Here is a 14,718-nt window from a genome sequence, read left to right as displayed (position 1 = left end):
GAGAGAGAGACTGGGGGGGGAGAGACTGGGGGGGGAGAGAGAGACTGGGGGGGGAAGAGAGAGACTGGGGGGGAAGAGAGAGAGAGACTGGGGGGGGAAGAGAGAGAGAGACTGGGGGGGGAAGAGAGAGAGAGACTGGGGGGGGAAGAGAGAGAGAGACTGGGGGGGGAAGAGAGAGAGAGACTGGGGGGGAAGAGAGAGAGAGAGAGACTGGGGGGGGAAGAGAGAGAGAGACTGGGGGGGGGGAGAGAGAGAGACTGGGGGGGGGGGGGAGAGAGAGAGACTGGGGGGGAGAGAGAGAGACTGGGGGGGGAGAGAGAGAGAGACTGGGGGGGAGAGAGAGAGAGACTGGGGGGGAGAGAGAGAGAGACTGGGGGGGGAGAGAGAGAGAGACTGGGGGGGAGAGAGAGAGACTGGGGGGGAGAGAGAGAGAGACTGGGGGGGAGAGAGAGAGAGACTGGGGGGGGAGAGAGAGAGAGACTGGGGGGGAGAGAGAGAGAGACTGGGGGGGAGAGAGACTGGGGGGGAGAGAGAGAGACTGGGGGGGAGAGAGAGAGAGACTGGGGGGGAGAGAGAGAGACTGGGGGGGAGAGAGAGACTGGGGGGGAGAGAGAGACTGGGGGGGGAGAGAGAGACTGGGGGGGAGAGAGAGAGAGACTGGGGGGGAGAGAGAGACTGGGGGGGGAGAGAGAGACTGGGGGGGGAAGAGAGAGACTGGGGGGGGAAGAGAGAGAGAGACTGGGGGGGAAGAGAGAGAGAGACTGGGGGGGAAGAGAGAGAGACTGGGGGGGGAAGAGAGAGAGACTGGGGGGGGAAGAGAGAGAGAGACTGGGGGGGAAGAGAGAGAGAGACTGGGGGGGGGAAGAGAGAGAGAGAGACTGGGGGGGGAAGAGAGAGAGAGACTGGGGGGGAAGAGAGAGAGAGAGAGACTGGGGGGGGAAGAGAGAGAGAGAGAGACTGGGGGGGGAAGAGAGAGAGAGAGAGACTGGGGGGGGAAGAGAGAGAGAGAGACTGGGGGGGAAGAGAGAGAGAGACTGGGGGGGAAGAGAGAGAGACTGGGGGGGGAAGAGAGAGAGAGAGACTGGGGGGGGAAGAGAGAGAGAGACTGGGGGGGCGAGAGAGAGAGAGACTGGGGGGGGGGAGAGAGACTGGGGGGGGGGAGAGAGACTGGGGTGGGGAAGAGAGAGAGACTGGGGTGGGGAAGCGAGAGAGACGGGGGGGAGAGAGAGAGACTGGGGGGGGAAAGAGAGAGAGACTGGGGGAGAGAGACGGGGGGGGGGAGAGAGAGCGAGACGGGGGGGGAGAGAGAGAGAGAGACTGGGGGGTGGGGAGAGTTGGAAAACTGTACCTTTTTGCTATGTCAGCTTTGGCAATATGGTTCTCTGTAAACTTTCATGCCAATAAAGCATTTGAATTGGAATTGGAGAGAGAGAGACTGGGGAGGGAGAGAGAGAGAGAGACTGGGGAGGGAGAGAGAGAGAGAGAGAGACGGGGGGGGGGGGAGAGAGAGAGAGAGAGACTGGGGGGAGAGAGAGAGACTGGGGGGGGCAGAGAGAGAGAGCTGGGGGGGAGAGAGAGAGAGAGAGACGGGGGGAGAGAGAGAGACTGGGGGGGGAGGAGAGAGAGAGACTGGGGGGGAGAGAGAGACTGGGGGGGAGAGAGAGAGAGAGAGAGAGAGACTGGGGGGGGAGAGAGAGAGAGAGACACTGGGGGGAGAGAGAGAGACTGGGGGGGGAGAGAGAGAGACTGGGGGGGAGAGAGAGAGACTGGGGGGGGGGAGAGAGAGAGAGACTGGGGGGGGAGAGAGAGAGAGACGGGGGGGTGGAGAGAGAGAGAGAGAGAGACTGGGGGGGGAGAGAGAGAGAGAGACGGGGGGGAGGGGAGAGAGAGATTGGAGACAAACGCACCGATTTCTTCACCCAGAGAAGAGGCGTCCGACAGGGCTGCAATTTGAGCCCGACCCTGTTCAACATATACATAAATGAATTAGCAGACATGCTGGAGCAAAGCGAGTCACCAGGTCTCCGTCTCCTTGATGGAGAAGTGAAATCCCTGTTCTATGCGGACGACCTGGTTCTGCTGTCTCCCACAGAACAGGGATTACAGCAACAACTAGACCTACTCGACAAATACTGCCAAAATTGGGCTCTAACAGTAAATCTAAAGAAAACCAACATCATGATTTTTCAAAAAAGGCCCAGATGTCAGGAAAACAAATACCAGTTTACCCTCTGTGATACCGCTATAGGACACACGATGAGCTACACCTACCTTGGTCTAACTATTACAGCATCAGGGAGCTTCAGCATAGCAGTGAATGCACTAAAAGAAAAAGCCCGAAGAGCCCTATATGCAATAAAAAGAAAATTCTACAACATCCAAATCCCAATCAAAATCTGGCTCAAAATATTTGACAGCATAATCCTGCCCATTGCACTGTACGGTAGTGAAGTATGGGGCCCGCTAAATCACCAAAGCTACACTAAATGGGAAAAACACACAATAGAAGCCCTACATGCAGAATTCTGCCGAAGCATCCTTCGCACCCAAAGAAAAACGCCAACAAATGCATGCAGAGCCGAACTAGGCAGATACCCACTGATAATAAACATCCAAAAACGAGCACTAAACTTCCTAAATCACCTCAAATCTAGCTCCCCAGACACCCTTCATTTCAAAGCCTTTCAGACCCAAGAGCTAAACCCAGAAAAGAGTCCCCTGAGTCAGCTGCTACTGAAACTAAGTACTCAGCCGGACCCTGACCAGCCCCAGACCAACACAGCCGTCCAAACACCAATCCGAGTGAACCAAATCATTAAACAATGCAAAGAAACCTACCTGGAACATTGGAACAAAATAACCGAAAGCCAAAGCAGATTAGAATGTTACCGGGCCCTAAAAAGAGAATATAAACTGGCAGACTACCTCACGACCATCAGAGACACAAAACAGAGACAGACCCTCACCAGGTACAGACTAAGCGACCACCAACTGGAAATTGAAAAAGGCAGATACAAGAAATCCTGGCAGCCTAGAGAGAATAGAATATGCGATCAATGTCTGGCCGGCGAGGTTGAAACAGAAATGCATTTCCTCCTAAAATGCGAAAAATTCAACACATCAAGAAACATATTATTCAACAAGCTAAGCCAAACAACCCCAGATTTCAAGGAATTGGATGACCTGTCAAAATTGAGATTAGTCCTAGGAGAAGGAGACAGACCATACCTTGGGGCCAAATATGTAACAACATGTCACAACCTGAGGACTGTTTAAAATTAAGACTGTTTAAAATTAATATTGAACGTACCAAATGAAGTACAAAGACTGTTTAAAATTAATATTGTTTAAAAGTAATATTGTATGTACCCAACAAATGTCAAATCGATTGACACCTACAGAATGTTGGAAAACTGTACCTTTTTGCTATGTAAACTTTGGCAATATGGTTCTCTGTAAACTTTCATGCCAATAAAGCATTTGAATTGGAAAATTGGAATTGGAGAGAGAGAGAGAGAGAGAGAGACGGGGGAGGGGGGAGAGAGAGAGACGGGGGGGGGGAGAGAGAGACGGGGGAGAGAGAGAGAGAGAGAGATACTGGGGGGGGGAGAGAGAGACGGGGGGAGAGAGAGAGAGAGACGGGAGGGAGAGAGAGAGAGACTGGGGGGAGAGAGACTGGGGGGAGAGACTGGGGGGAGAGAGAGAGAGAGACTGGGGGGAGGGAGAGAGAGAGAGAGACTGGGGGAGAGAGAGAGAGAGAGACTGGGGGGGGAGAGAGAGAGAGAGAGAGAGACTAGGGGAGGGAGAGAGAGAGAGAGACGGGGGGGGAGAGAGAGAGAGAGAGACTGGGGGGGGGGAGAGAGAGAGAGACTGGGGGGAGAGAGAGAGAGAGAGACTGGGGGGGGAGAGAGAGAGACTGGGGGAGAGAGAGACTGGGGAGAGAGAGAGAGAGAGACGTGGGGGGAGAGAAAGAGAGAGACTGGGGGGGGAGAGAGAGACTGGGGGGAGAGAGAGACGGGGAGAGAGAGACTGGAGAGAGACTTGGGGGAGGGGAGAGAGACTGGGGAGGGGGAGAGAGAGACTGGGGGGGGGCGGAGAGAGAGACTGGGGGGGGCGGAGAGAGAGACTGGGGGGGTAGAGAGAGAGACTGGGGGGGTAGAGAGAGAGAGACTGGAGGGGGGAGAGAGAGAGAGACTGGGGGGGTGGAGAGAGAGAGACTGGGGGGGGAGAGAGACTGGGGAGGGGGGGAGAGAGAGAGAGAGAGAGACTGGGGGGGAGAGAGAGAGACTGGGGGGGAGAGAGAGAGACTGGGGGGGGCAGGCCCGGCCCGACTCACCTGGGTAACAGAACGGAGTCAGTCCGACACCGGGAGGCCGGGTGCCCATCGCTCCGAAGCGAGCCCGGGGTTCCTCTCTATCTCTGTATCTATCTCTCTCTCTCTTTGTATTTCTGTCTCTCTCTGACGTCTGTCTGTTGACTCTTCCCCTCTGCCGCTGTCAGTTTTTCTGCCGTTTTATCTCTCCCTGCTGCCGCCGCTCCCCGGCTGTCGGCTGCGCTTTATTTATTTTCTCTGGTTATTTAGCCGGTGCCGGGCTCGCCGGCCGCTGAGGCTCTGTATCGAAATCATCTTGGCGCCGGCGCCCGATCTGCTACCCCAGGCCCTGCCGTCCGCCCGCTCTCCGGCCCAAGGTAAGAGCCGGGCTCCGGCCCCACACCTGCACCGTCAGGGATCAGCACCCGGGGAACCCGCCCGCCGCCCAACGTGAACAACAAACACCCTCCTCACCTGTCACGGAGGTGAAGTCTCCGAAAGCGGCCACGGTGCCCCGGGCCTTCGACCTGAAGAGCTCAGCAGTGACATCCTGCAGAGCGGAGAGGCCGGGGTGACGGGAGAGAGGGGAGAAGGAGGAGGCCCAAACTAACAATGGCCGCAGCTAACGGCAGTTTGAAGGATTAGGCCCCGCCCACACACGCAATGAAACGCCCCCCCTTCCCCCCCCGTAGGATTGGTCAACCTTCATGTCACTCAATGCTAATGAGCGGATTCCCCCGTATGATTGACCAACCCGCTAATGAGCGGATTTTTGAACGTTTTTTGTCTACTGTCCGAACAATTTTTGTCTGACCAAAAAGTAAATACGCCTAGTAGACTCTCCTAATCATAACCTTTCTTTTGATATAACATGTGTAGGTACGCTCTATATAGATAGGTAATCTGGATTTAGAAATTGGAAAGACAGTATCAAAATTTACTGAAGACACCAAATTGCGGGGGAGAGGGGATGGCAAATTGTAACGGACTGTGAAAGACTTCAGGAGTTTATGGATAGACTAGCAGCACATGTAGGTGGCAGGTGCAGTAGAAAAACGGGAAGTTACATATTTTGGAAGTAAGAATTAGCCTAGCCTGTTCATCCTTTCCTGATAGGTATACCCTTATCTATAGATATGTGAAGAGAAAAAGATTGGTGAAGTCATGCGTAGGTCCCTTGCAGTCAGAATCGGGGGAATTTATAATAGGGAACAAAGAAATGGCAGACCAATTAAATACATACTTTGGTTCTGTCTTCACAAAGGAGGACACAAATAACCTCCCAGAGATGTTGGGGAACATAGGGTCTAATGAGAGGGAGGAATTGAATGAAATCAGTATTTGTAGGGAAATGGTGTTAGGGAAATTGAAGGGATTAAAGGCCAATAAATCCCCAGGGCCTGATAATCTACATCCTAGGGTACTTAAGGAAGTGGCCCGAGAAATAGTAGATGCATTGCTGGTCATCTTCCAAAATTCTATAGACTCTGGAACAGTTCCCATGGATTGGAGGATAGCTAATGTAACCCCACTATTTAAAAAGGGTGGTAGAGAGAAAAAGGGGAATTATAGACCAGTAAGCCTGACATTGGTAGTGGGGAAAATGCTAGAGTCCATTATAAAAGATGTAATAGCAGAGCACTTGGAAAACAGTGACAGGATCGGACAAAGTCAACATGGATTTACAAAAGGTAAATCATGCTTGACTAATCTACTGGATTTTTTTGAGTATGTAACTGGTAGAATAGATAAGGGAGAACCAGTGGATGTGGTGTATTTGGACTTTCAGAAGGCTTTCGTTAAGGTCCTGCATAAGAGATTAGCGTGTAAAGTTAAGGCACATGGGATTGGGGGTAAGGTACTGTCTTGGATAGAGAACTGGTTGGCAGACAGGAAGCCAAGAGTTGGAATAAATGGGTCTTTTTCCGAGTGGCAGGCAGTGACTCGTGGGGTACTGCAGGGAGCGGTGCTAGGATCCCAGCTATTCACAATATATATAAATGATCTAGTCGAGGGAACTAGATGTAATATCTCGAAGTTTGCAGACGACACAAAGCTGGGCGGGTGTGTGTGCTGTGAGGAGGATGCAGAGAAACTCCAGTACGATTTGGACAGGTTGGCTGATTGGCAAATGCAGTACAGGAAACTTTGTGCTATCCGGCACCGACGGGACCGAGCTGTTGCCGTCCCATCAAAACTGCTGGACAAACCAGCGCTAATGTTGAAACATACGGAGATTTTGAGCTCCGTATCTGGCAACAAACCCTTAGCAACAACTTCTAAACAGTCGGCCGTACCTTGCAAGCATCTCTGTAGCTTAGCAACTGCTTCAGCGAGACCTTGCAGAGCCTGACTGGTGGGGAAAAAAAAGCAATGAAAAGAAAAAAAACCTAACGAAACGGCTCCTGATTTTTGCTGGTGGCTCGAGCATTCCGGACAGTTAACCTCCGGATAAACCAAAGTTTCCTGTATAATGTGGATAAATGCTAGTTTATCCACTTCGGTGGCAAAAACAGGAAGACAGATTATTATCTGAACGGCAATAGATTGGGAGAAGAGGAAGTGCAACGAGACCTGGGTGTCCTTGTGTACCAGTCGCTGAAGATAAGCATGCAGGTGCAGCAGGCGGTTAAGAAGGCAAATGGTATGTTGGCCTTCATAGCGAGAGGGTTTGAGTACAGGAGCAAGGATGTCTTGCTGCAGTTGTACAGGGCCTTGGTGAGACCACACCTTGAGCATTATGTGCAGTTTTGGTTGTCTTATCTGAGGAAGGATGTTCTTGCCATGGAGGGAGTGCAGCGAAGATTCACCAGACTTATACCTGGGATGGCAGGAATGACGTATGAGGAGAGACTGGGTCAATTGGGCTTATATTCGTTAGAGTTTCGAAGAATGAGAGGGGATCTCATTGAAACTTATAAAATTCTAATAGGACTAGACAGACTAGATGCAGGAAGGATGTTCCCGATGGCGGGGGAGTCCAGAATCAGGGGTCACAGTCTAAGGATAAGGGGTAAGTCATTTTGGACTGAGATGAGGAATTTCTTCGCCCAGAGAATGGTGAACCTATGGAATTCTCTGCCACACAGGGCAGTTGAGGCCAATTCATTAAATATATTCAAGAAGGAGTTGGATATATTTCTTGTGACTAAAGGGATCAAGGGATATGGGGAGAAAGCAGGGACAGGGTACTGAATTTGGATGATCAGCCATGATCTCATTAAATGGCGGAGGGGGCTTGAGGGGCCGAATGGCCTACAGCTGCTCCTGTCTTCTATGTTTCTATGTTTGTGACTGGAAGGTTGTTTCCAGTGGGGTTCCGCGGGGCTCAGTATTGGGTCCCTTGCTTTTTGTGGTATATATCAATGATTTAGACTTGAATGTAAGGGGTATGATTAAGAAGTTTGCAACTGATACTAAAATTGGCTGTGTGGTTGATAATGAAGAAGGAAGCTGTAGACTGCAGGAAGATGGAAGCTGTAGCGTGCAGGAAGATATCAATGAACTGGTCAGGTGGGCAGAACAGTAGCAAATGGAATTCAATCTGGAGAAGTGTGAGATAATGCATTTGGGGAAGGCTAACAAAGCAAGGGAATACACATTAAATGGTAGGACACTGAAGTGTAGAGGAACAAAGGGACCTTGGAGTGCAGGTCTACAGATCCCTGAAGGTAGCAGGCCAAGTAGATAAGGTGGTTCAAAAGGGATAGAGAATACTTGCCTTTATTAGCTGAGGCATAGAATACAAGAGCAGGGAGGTTATGCTTGAAGTGTATAAAACAGTAGTTAGACCACAGCTAGAGTACTTTGTGCAGTTCTGGTCACTACATTACAGGAAAGATGTGATTGCACTGGAGAGGGTACAGAGGAGATTTACAAGGATGTTGCCGGGAGTAGAGAATCTTAGCTATGAGGAAAGATTGGATAGGCTGGGTTTGTTTTCTTTGGTACAGAGAAGGCAGAGGGGGAGACCTTACTGAGGTGTATAAAATTGAGGGGCCTAGATAAGAGTGGACAGGAAGGACCTATTTCCCTTAGCATGGGGTCAACAACCAGGGGGCATAGATTTAAAGTAATTGGTCGGAGATTTAGAGGGGATTTGAGGGGAAATTTCTTCACCCAGAGGGGTGGGGGTTCTGAAACTCACTGAAAGGGTGGTAAAGGCAGAAACCCTCACCACATTTAAAAAGTGCTTGGATGTGCAATTGAAGTGCTGTAACCTACAGGGCTACGGGCCAAGAGCTGGAAAGTGGGATTAGGCTGGATTGCTTTTTGTCGGCCTGCGTGGATATGATGGGCCAAAATGGCTTCCTTTCGTACTGTAAATTTCTATGATTCTATATGATACATTAATAAAATGAGGTCACAAATTTACAGGAATCAAAAGGGGAAATTAGCAAAAATCTTTAGCAAGGGTGGTTAGAATGTGAAATTTTCTGTCGAATTGCTGTTGATGCAGAGCCCATAAATTATTTTAAAAGGAAATTAGATAGTTGCTTAAAGAAAAATATTATACAGTATGGGGAGTAAATATAAGTGGGATTAGACTAGGTGACTTGTGGAGAAACACACTGGCCCAGACTGTTATAGTTGAGGCGAAGCTGGGAGTTAAATTGGCCTTTAAATCTGATTGTTATTTTGACCCTCAAATTGGGTAAGTGTCAAATTCTAAAACATTCTTGTTTTTTTTACCAGATTAACCAACTGAATTCAGCTGTTGCCCATTTAAAAGCCAATGTCAAATCAGCATCTGACTTGATCAACCTTCCAGTCACTGTGGAAGAACTCCAGAAGGTATATTTTTGTAGTTTCATATAGCGTGATCTGTTTGACTGAAAACCCTCTAATGCAGTACAGGTATATTCATCTTTTTTGCATCTGATGATATAAGTGTTCATGAAACATTTAAAAGTTCTTGCTTTTATGTAACATTTTTAACATGGCAAACTATCTCCAGGTGCTTTACAGTTGGGGCTTAGACCCAAATCGGATGGAGGATTAGGGAAGTGGCTAAAAGCACTGCCAGAAAGCTACTTTAGAGGAGGCTGTTGAAGGGGAAAATATTACTGGAATGGAACAATTTTAACTTTGCATAAATATTACAGGCCTACAACAGGAGAAACTCTTTCAGCTATGAGTCATTTGAGCAACCCCTTGCAAAATGTAGTGTGCAGACCACACATTTGGTATGTCCAATTCAGTCCTTGGAAATCAATCGGGAGTGATACAGCAAGGTGCAGAATTTATTTAAGGGGAGGAATTCCAGCGTGTGAGTGAGATAGCTGAAGGCTCTGCTGCTGAAAGTGAAGTAGACCAAAGTTGGAAGATTGGGGATTGAGTTAGAGCAACTTGCAGAGGTGGGAGAGCGAAGCCATGGGAAGATTTGAAGAGAAGAACACAAAAATGTTGAAATCCATGCATTGAGAGTTAGGGTGCCATTGGCGGCTGTCCACAATCGGGGTGATGGGTGAATGAGATGAGATTCATGTGGGGTTCTGGATGAGTTGCAACTTGTGTAGGACGATACTGGGAGGTGAGCCACAAGGAGGACACTGATAAAATCGAGTGTGGAGTCTACACTAAATCGTAACAAGTTGTAAAACCCAATTTACAGTTTAGAAAAAAAATCTGCGACATGACACTTGCTGATTGATATCTAAGGATTAAATGGCACATACTAAATGTGTGGTCTGCATACTATTTTTTGCAAGAGGTTCCTCTTATTGTAGGCCTGTAATATTTAAACAGAGTTAAAATTGGCCCAATTCTGTACCCAGCAGAGCTGTGGGAGTACTTTCACCACGCGGATTGCCGTGGTTCAAGAAGGCTCACCATCACCGTCTCAAGGGCACCTAGGATGGGCATTTAATGCCAGCGATGCCCATATCCAGAGAATGAATATAAAAATATATTGACCTGAGTGCATTAATGCTCTAGTAATTTCTGGAGGCACATGCTCTTGATTTTTGTAAAATAAAAAATATGCTGATAAATTGCAGAAGAGGAATGTATATGTGTAAAAAGATAAACTAAATGAATTGATTGCATTTATTTTTGCAGAGTGTTGCCACAATCGGGAGCACACTTACTAGTGTTCAACATGACGTTGATACTATACAGACTGCCTTAGAGCATGAAAAGAAAATAGTGGAGTCACTTCAACAAAATGAGGTGAGGACTGCTGCAATTAAAAGGAATGAGGGCCAGAGTGTTTCATACTGGGAGAATGTATTCTTTTGTGATAATTGCTCTTCAATTTTCTGGCAAAATGCATGCATACCTAATTTTTCATGCACTAACAATTTTACACCTATAATCTTTTGAGTCTGGAGTATTAATGAGTTGTCAGAACTATTGTAACACAGTTCTATAGCTCCTGTTAGAATGAAGTTTATAATTGGTATTTCTGTTAAAATAATATATGAAAGCATTTAGAAGAATAAGTATTGAGGTTTGATAGTCAGTACCACAGTTTTTCTCTCAGTAAATAACTTTACTTGTTAAGTGAACATAATTTCTACTGATACTGCATGCCAATGGGTTAATTAACAAAACAAACTACAGAAATATTGTCTCATTTACTCCTGTGAATACAGGAAACTTTCGTTTATCTGGAAGTTAAATGTCCGGAAAGCTCTATCTACTGGCAAAATTCAGGAGTCGGTTCAGATAATTTTTTTTCTTTTCGTTGCTTCTTTTCTCCAGTCCTGGCTCTGCAGGCATCTCTGTAGCTAAGCAACAGCTTCAGCTAGACGCTTGCAAGCTGCACCGACTGTTTTGAAGCTAAGCAACAGGGTTTGTTACTTCACACGGAGCTCTGAGCTCCGTATGTTTTAACATTAATGCTGGTTTCTACGGCAGTTTTGATCTAACTGCACCAGCTCGGTGCCGGATACCAGAAAGTTTCCTGTAACAAGCTTGTTAGCTATAGTGTTTAGATAATTATAGAAAAAAAGATTAATTATTTAAAGGGACAGCATGACTATCAATTCTTTCATTGCCACTGTGACATCGGCTGCCTGAGTTTGTTTACCCTCCCTTCTCACTCTAATATCGCCTTCTGAATTTAGAGCTTTCCATTTTCTCTGTATCTATTTCAACATCATTAAACCTGATGACAAAGTTGAATCTGTTCTGTGGTGGAAGGATCTCTACCTGGCTGAAGCTGAATGCTATCTATTTGACCCCACTTCCTGTCTTCCACTGGACCATGACCCAGCTACTGAATACCAAACCATAATTTCCCAGAGATCTCCTCCTTCTCCCTCCCCCTGCTCCCCTATCACTGACTACCTCCACTTTTACAGTTTTTTCTAACTCTGTACAGCCCATTTCTATTTTCCACCATTCCAAAGTTACACGAATGAGACTTTTCAGCTTTCTGCTTTCTCTTCAAACTAGTTTCTTCTTATCTGGACTAGGCTCTTTACCCCACTTGTTCAGTCTCTCTATCCATGACTCTTCTGGTGCCCAGTGTCATTTGAACAATTTCAGGATCTTTGGCTCTTATCATTTCCATCATGGACATACATTCCCTCTGCACCTCCTTCCAGATAGAGGAAGCAGAAGGCCTGGATACTAACAGTGGCCCTATCAGACCCCATCCACCAATTCCCATCTATGTTTGACTGAATTTGTTCTCACTGGAACACTTCTATTTTATGTCCACCCACTTCTTCCACATGAAAGGTATGTCTGGGAAGCCACATGGGTTCCAACTATGCCTGTCTTTTTTTTAGGGTATATGGGCAAAATTTTATTCCAATGCCACCCTGACGTCCTCCCTGATTTCTTCTTTCAGATAATTGATATATCGGTGATGCTTTTTGCTTTCACTCTGATCTTGAGAATGTTATCAACTAGACACATTTTCTACCTGTTTTTATGTAGTCCACCTCTGACTTTTTCTTTTCCCTTCTTGCAATTGGCTTTCTACTGACATCTATTACAAGCCCACAGACTCTCCAGTCCTGATGCTTCTTCCTGTTTCACTTCCTTTTCTGTTTCTTCATCTCTGTTGTATCTTCTCTGGCAGCTTAACTTCCCTCATCAAAATGTCCTTTCTTTCCAGCTGAGGTTTTCCCTTGGCTTTTATTGATAGGTTTTTTGATGTGTCCGCCTCATTTCCTGAGTCTCTGCTCTCACCCCTCCACTCTTTGAATCAATGATGGTCCCTTCCCCCCAACCCCCAATCTTGTCTTCCATTTTGCTAGCCAGATCATCTGCCATTTCGGTCGCCTATGACACAATTCCACCATCAAGTATGTTTTCTCCTCCCTACTTTCTAGCAGATCCATCTATTTCTCTGGAATACACCAGTTTACTCTTTCACCACCCCAACTTTTGGCTGCCCTTCCTGTGGCAATTTTCAATGCAATTGTAGCCGATGTGGTACTTGTCGCTTCATGTCTTCCCACACCGTTGTGCAGGGGCCCAAAAGTTTTTCCATGTGAAATATCAATTTACGTGTACTACAGGAAACTTTGTGATATCCGGCACCGACAGGACCGGCGTGTTGCCGATCTATCAAAACTGCCGGACATACAAAGTTAATGTTGAAGCATATGGAGGTTTTCATCTCTGTATCTGACAACAAACACTGTTGCTTAGCAACAGCTTCTAAAGAGTCGTCTCTAGCTGAAGCTGTTGCTATAGCTACAGACCTTGCAGTGGCTGACTGGGGGGAAAAAAAAGAACGAGATCTAAAAAAACTTACAGAAAACGGCTCCTGATTTTTGCCGTTAGATCGAGTATTCCGGACATACAACCTCCGGATAAACCAAAGTTTCCTGTACCTTAACCTAGCATACTGTATTTGTTGCTCACAGTGTGATCTCCACTAATTTGAGGAGACCAAACAGTTAGGGTGACAACTTGGCTGAATACCTGTGATTTATCTGCAATTGTGATCCTGAACTTTTGGTCGTTTACCACTTCAAATCTCCCTCTCATTCTTGCTCTGACTTTTCCACCTTTGCCCCCACCCTGCCCTACACTATTTGAACCAAGTTCTAGTATTTGCAGCTTGTTTTCTTTTCATCTCGCGGCCCTGTGTTTTAGCACAGAGGTAGGCACTTTAACATAACATAGGTACAGGAGTAGGCCATTTAGCCCCTCGAGCCTGTTCGCCATTCAATGAGATCATGGCTGATCTGTGGCCTAACTCCATATACCCGCCTTTTTCCCATATCCCGTAATACCCTTGGCTAACACAAATCCATCAATCTCAGATTTAAGATTAACAGTTGACCGAGCATCAATTGCTGTTTGCGGAAGAGATTTCCAAGCTTCTACCATCCTTTGTGTGTAGAAGTGTTTCCTAACTTCACTCCTGAAAGGCCTGGCTCTAATATTTAGGCTATGTTCCCTAGTGCAAGACTCCCCAACCAGTGGAAATAATTTCTCTCCTATCTACCCTATCTGTTCCCCATAATATCTCAAAACTTTGATCAAATCCCCCCATAACCTTCTAAATTCCAGGAAATACAACCCTAGTTTGTGTAATCTCCTCTTGTAATTTAACCCTTGAAGTCCAGATATCATTCTCGTAAATCTACGCTGCACTCCTTCCAAGGCCACTATATCCATCCTAAGTTGTGGTGCCCAGAACTGAGCACAGTACTCCAGGTATGGTCTAACCAGGGCTTTGTATAGCTGTAGCATAACTTCTAGTCCTCTAGAGATAAAGCCCAGCATTCCATTAGTTTCTTTTCATTATTTTCTGTACCTGTCAATGACGATTTAATGATTTATGTACATGGACCTCCACTGTTTCTAGTTTTACACCATTTAGAAAGTACTCTGATCTATCCTTAAGGTCTAAAGTGGATGACCTTGTACTTGCCTACATTGAAATCCATTTGTCAGAGTTTTGCCCATTCTATTAATGTCTTTGTAATTTTATGCTTCCATGTAATTTTATGCTTCCATCCACACATGATCTACCCTTTACAAATCCATGCTAGCTCTCTCTGATCAGATGAAAATTTTCAAGGTGTTCAGTCACACACTCTCTATCCTTAATTATAGACTCTAGTAATTTCCAGACAACAAATGTTTGGCTACCTGGTCTATAATTCCCTGGTTTCCCTCTTGCCTTTCTTAAGTAGCGGAGTGACGTGTAATTTTCCAATCTAAAGGAACGGTTCCTGAATCGAGAGAACTTTGGAAGGGCATCTGCAATGTTTTCACCTACTACTTTTAAAATCCTGGGATGGAAACCACCTGGGGATTTGTCACTTTCTTAACATTATTTTCTTCATTACTGTTATTTTGCGTACGTTAATTTTGGTCAGTTCCCTGCCCCGATTCAATATTGGTTTCCATGGGATGTCTGGCATACTATCCTCTTAACTGTTTAAAACCTTTCTAAATAAAAACATGAGGTCTTGGAACTGCATTTTTCC

The 14,718-nt window shown here is 46.7% G+C and overlaps 1 protein-coding gene across 5 annotated transcripts in view; it reads left to right on the top strand.

Annotated features, from left to right (window-relative positions):
- The window catches only part of efcab14 (EF-hand calcium binding domain 14), a 129,586-nt gene that overhangs the window by 31,990 nt on the left and 82,878 nt on the right, over positions 1-14,718 (top strand). For all 5 annotated transcript variants that reach the window (XM_085982789.1, XM_085982790.1, XM_085982786.1 and 2 more), the window contains exons 4-5: positions 9,008-9,106; positions 10,373-10,483. In XM_085982789.1, coding sequence (XP_085838915.1) covers positions 9,008-9,106; positions 10,373-10,483 — 210 coding nt within the window. The remainder of the gene's footprint in view (positions 1-9,007; positions 9,107-10,372; positions 10,484-14,718) is intronic.

This window comes from Somniosus microcephalus, chromosome 3 (assembly GCF_052327205.1).
Source record: "Somniosus microcephalus isolate GS21.2 chromosome 3, FLI_Smic_1.0, whole genome shotgun sequence".
Taxonomy (NCBI): Eukaryota; Metazoa; Chordata; class Chondrichthyes; order Squaliformes; family Somniosidae; genus Somniosus; species Somniosus microcephalus.
This window is presented reverse-complemented; position numbering and strand designations above follow the sequence as displayed.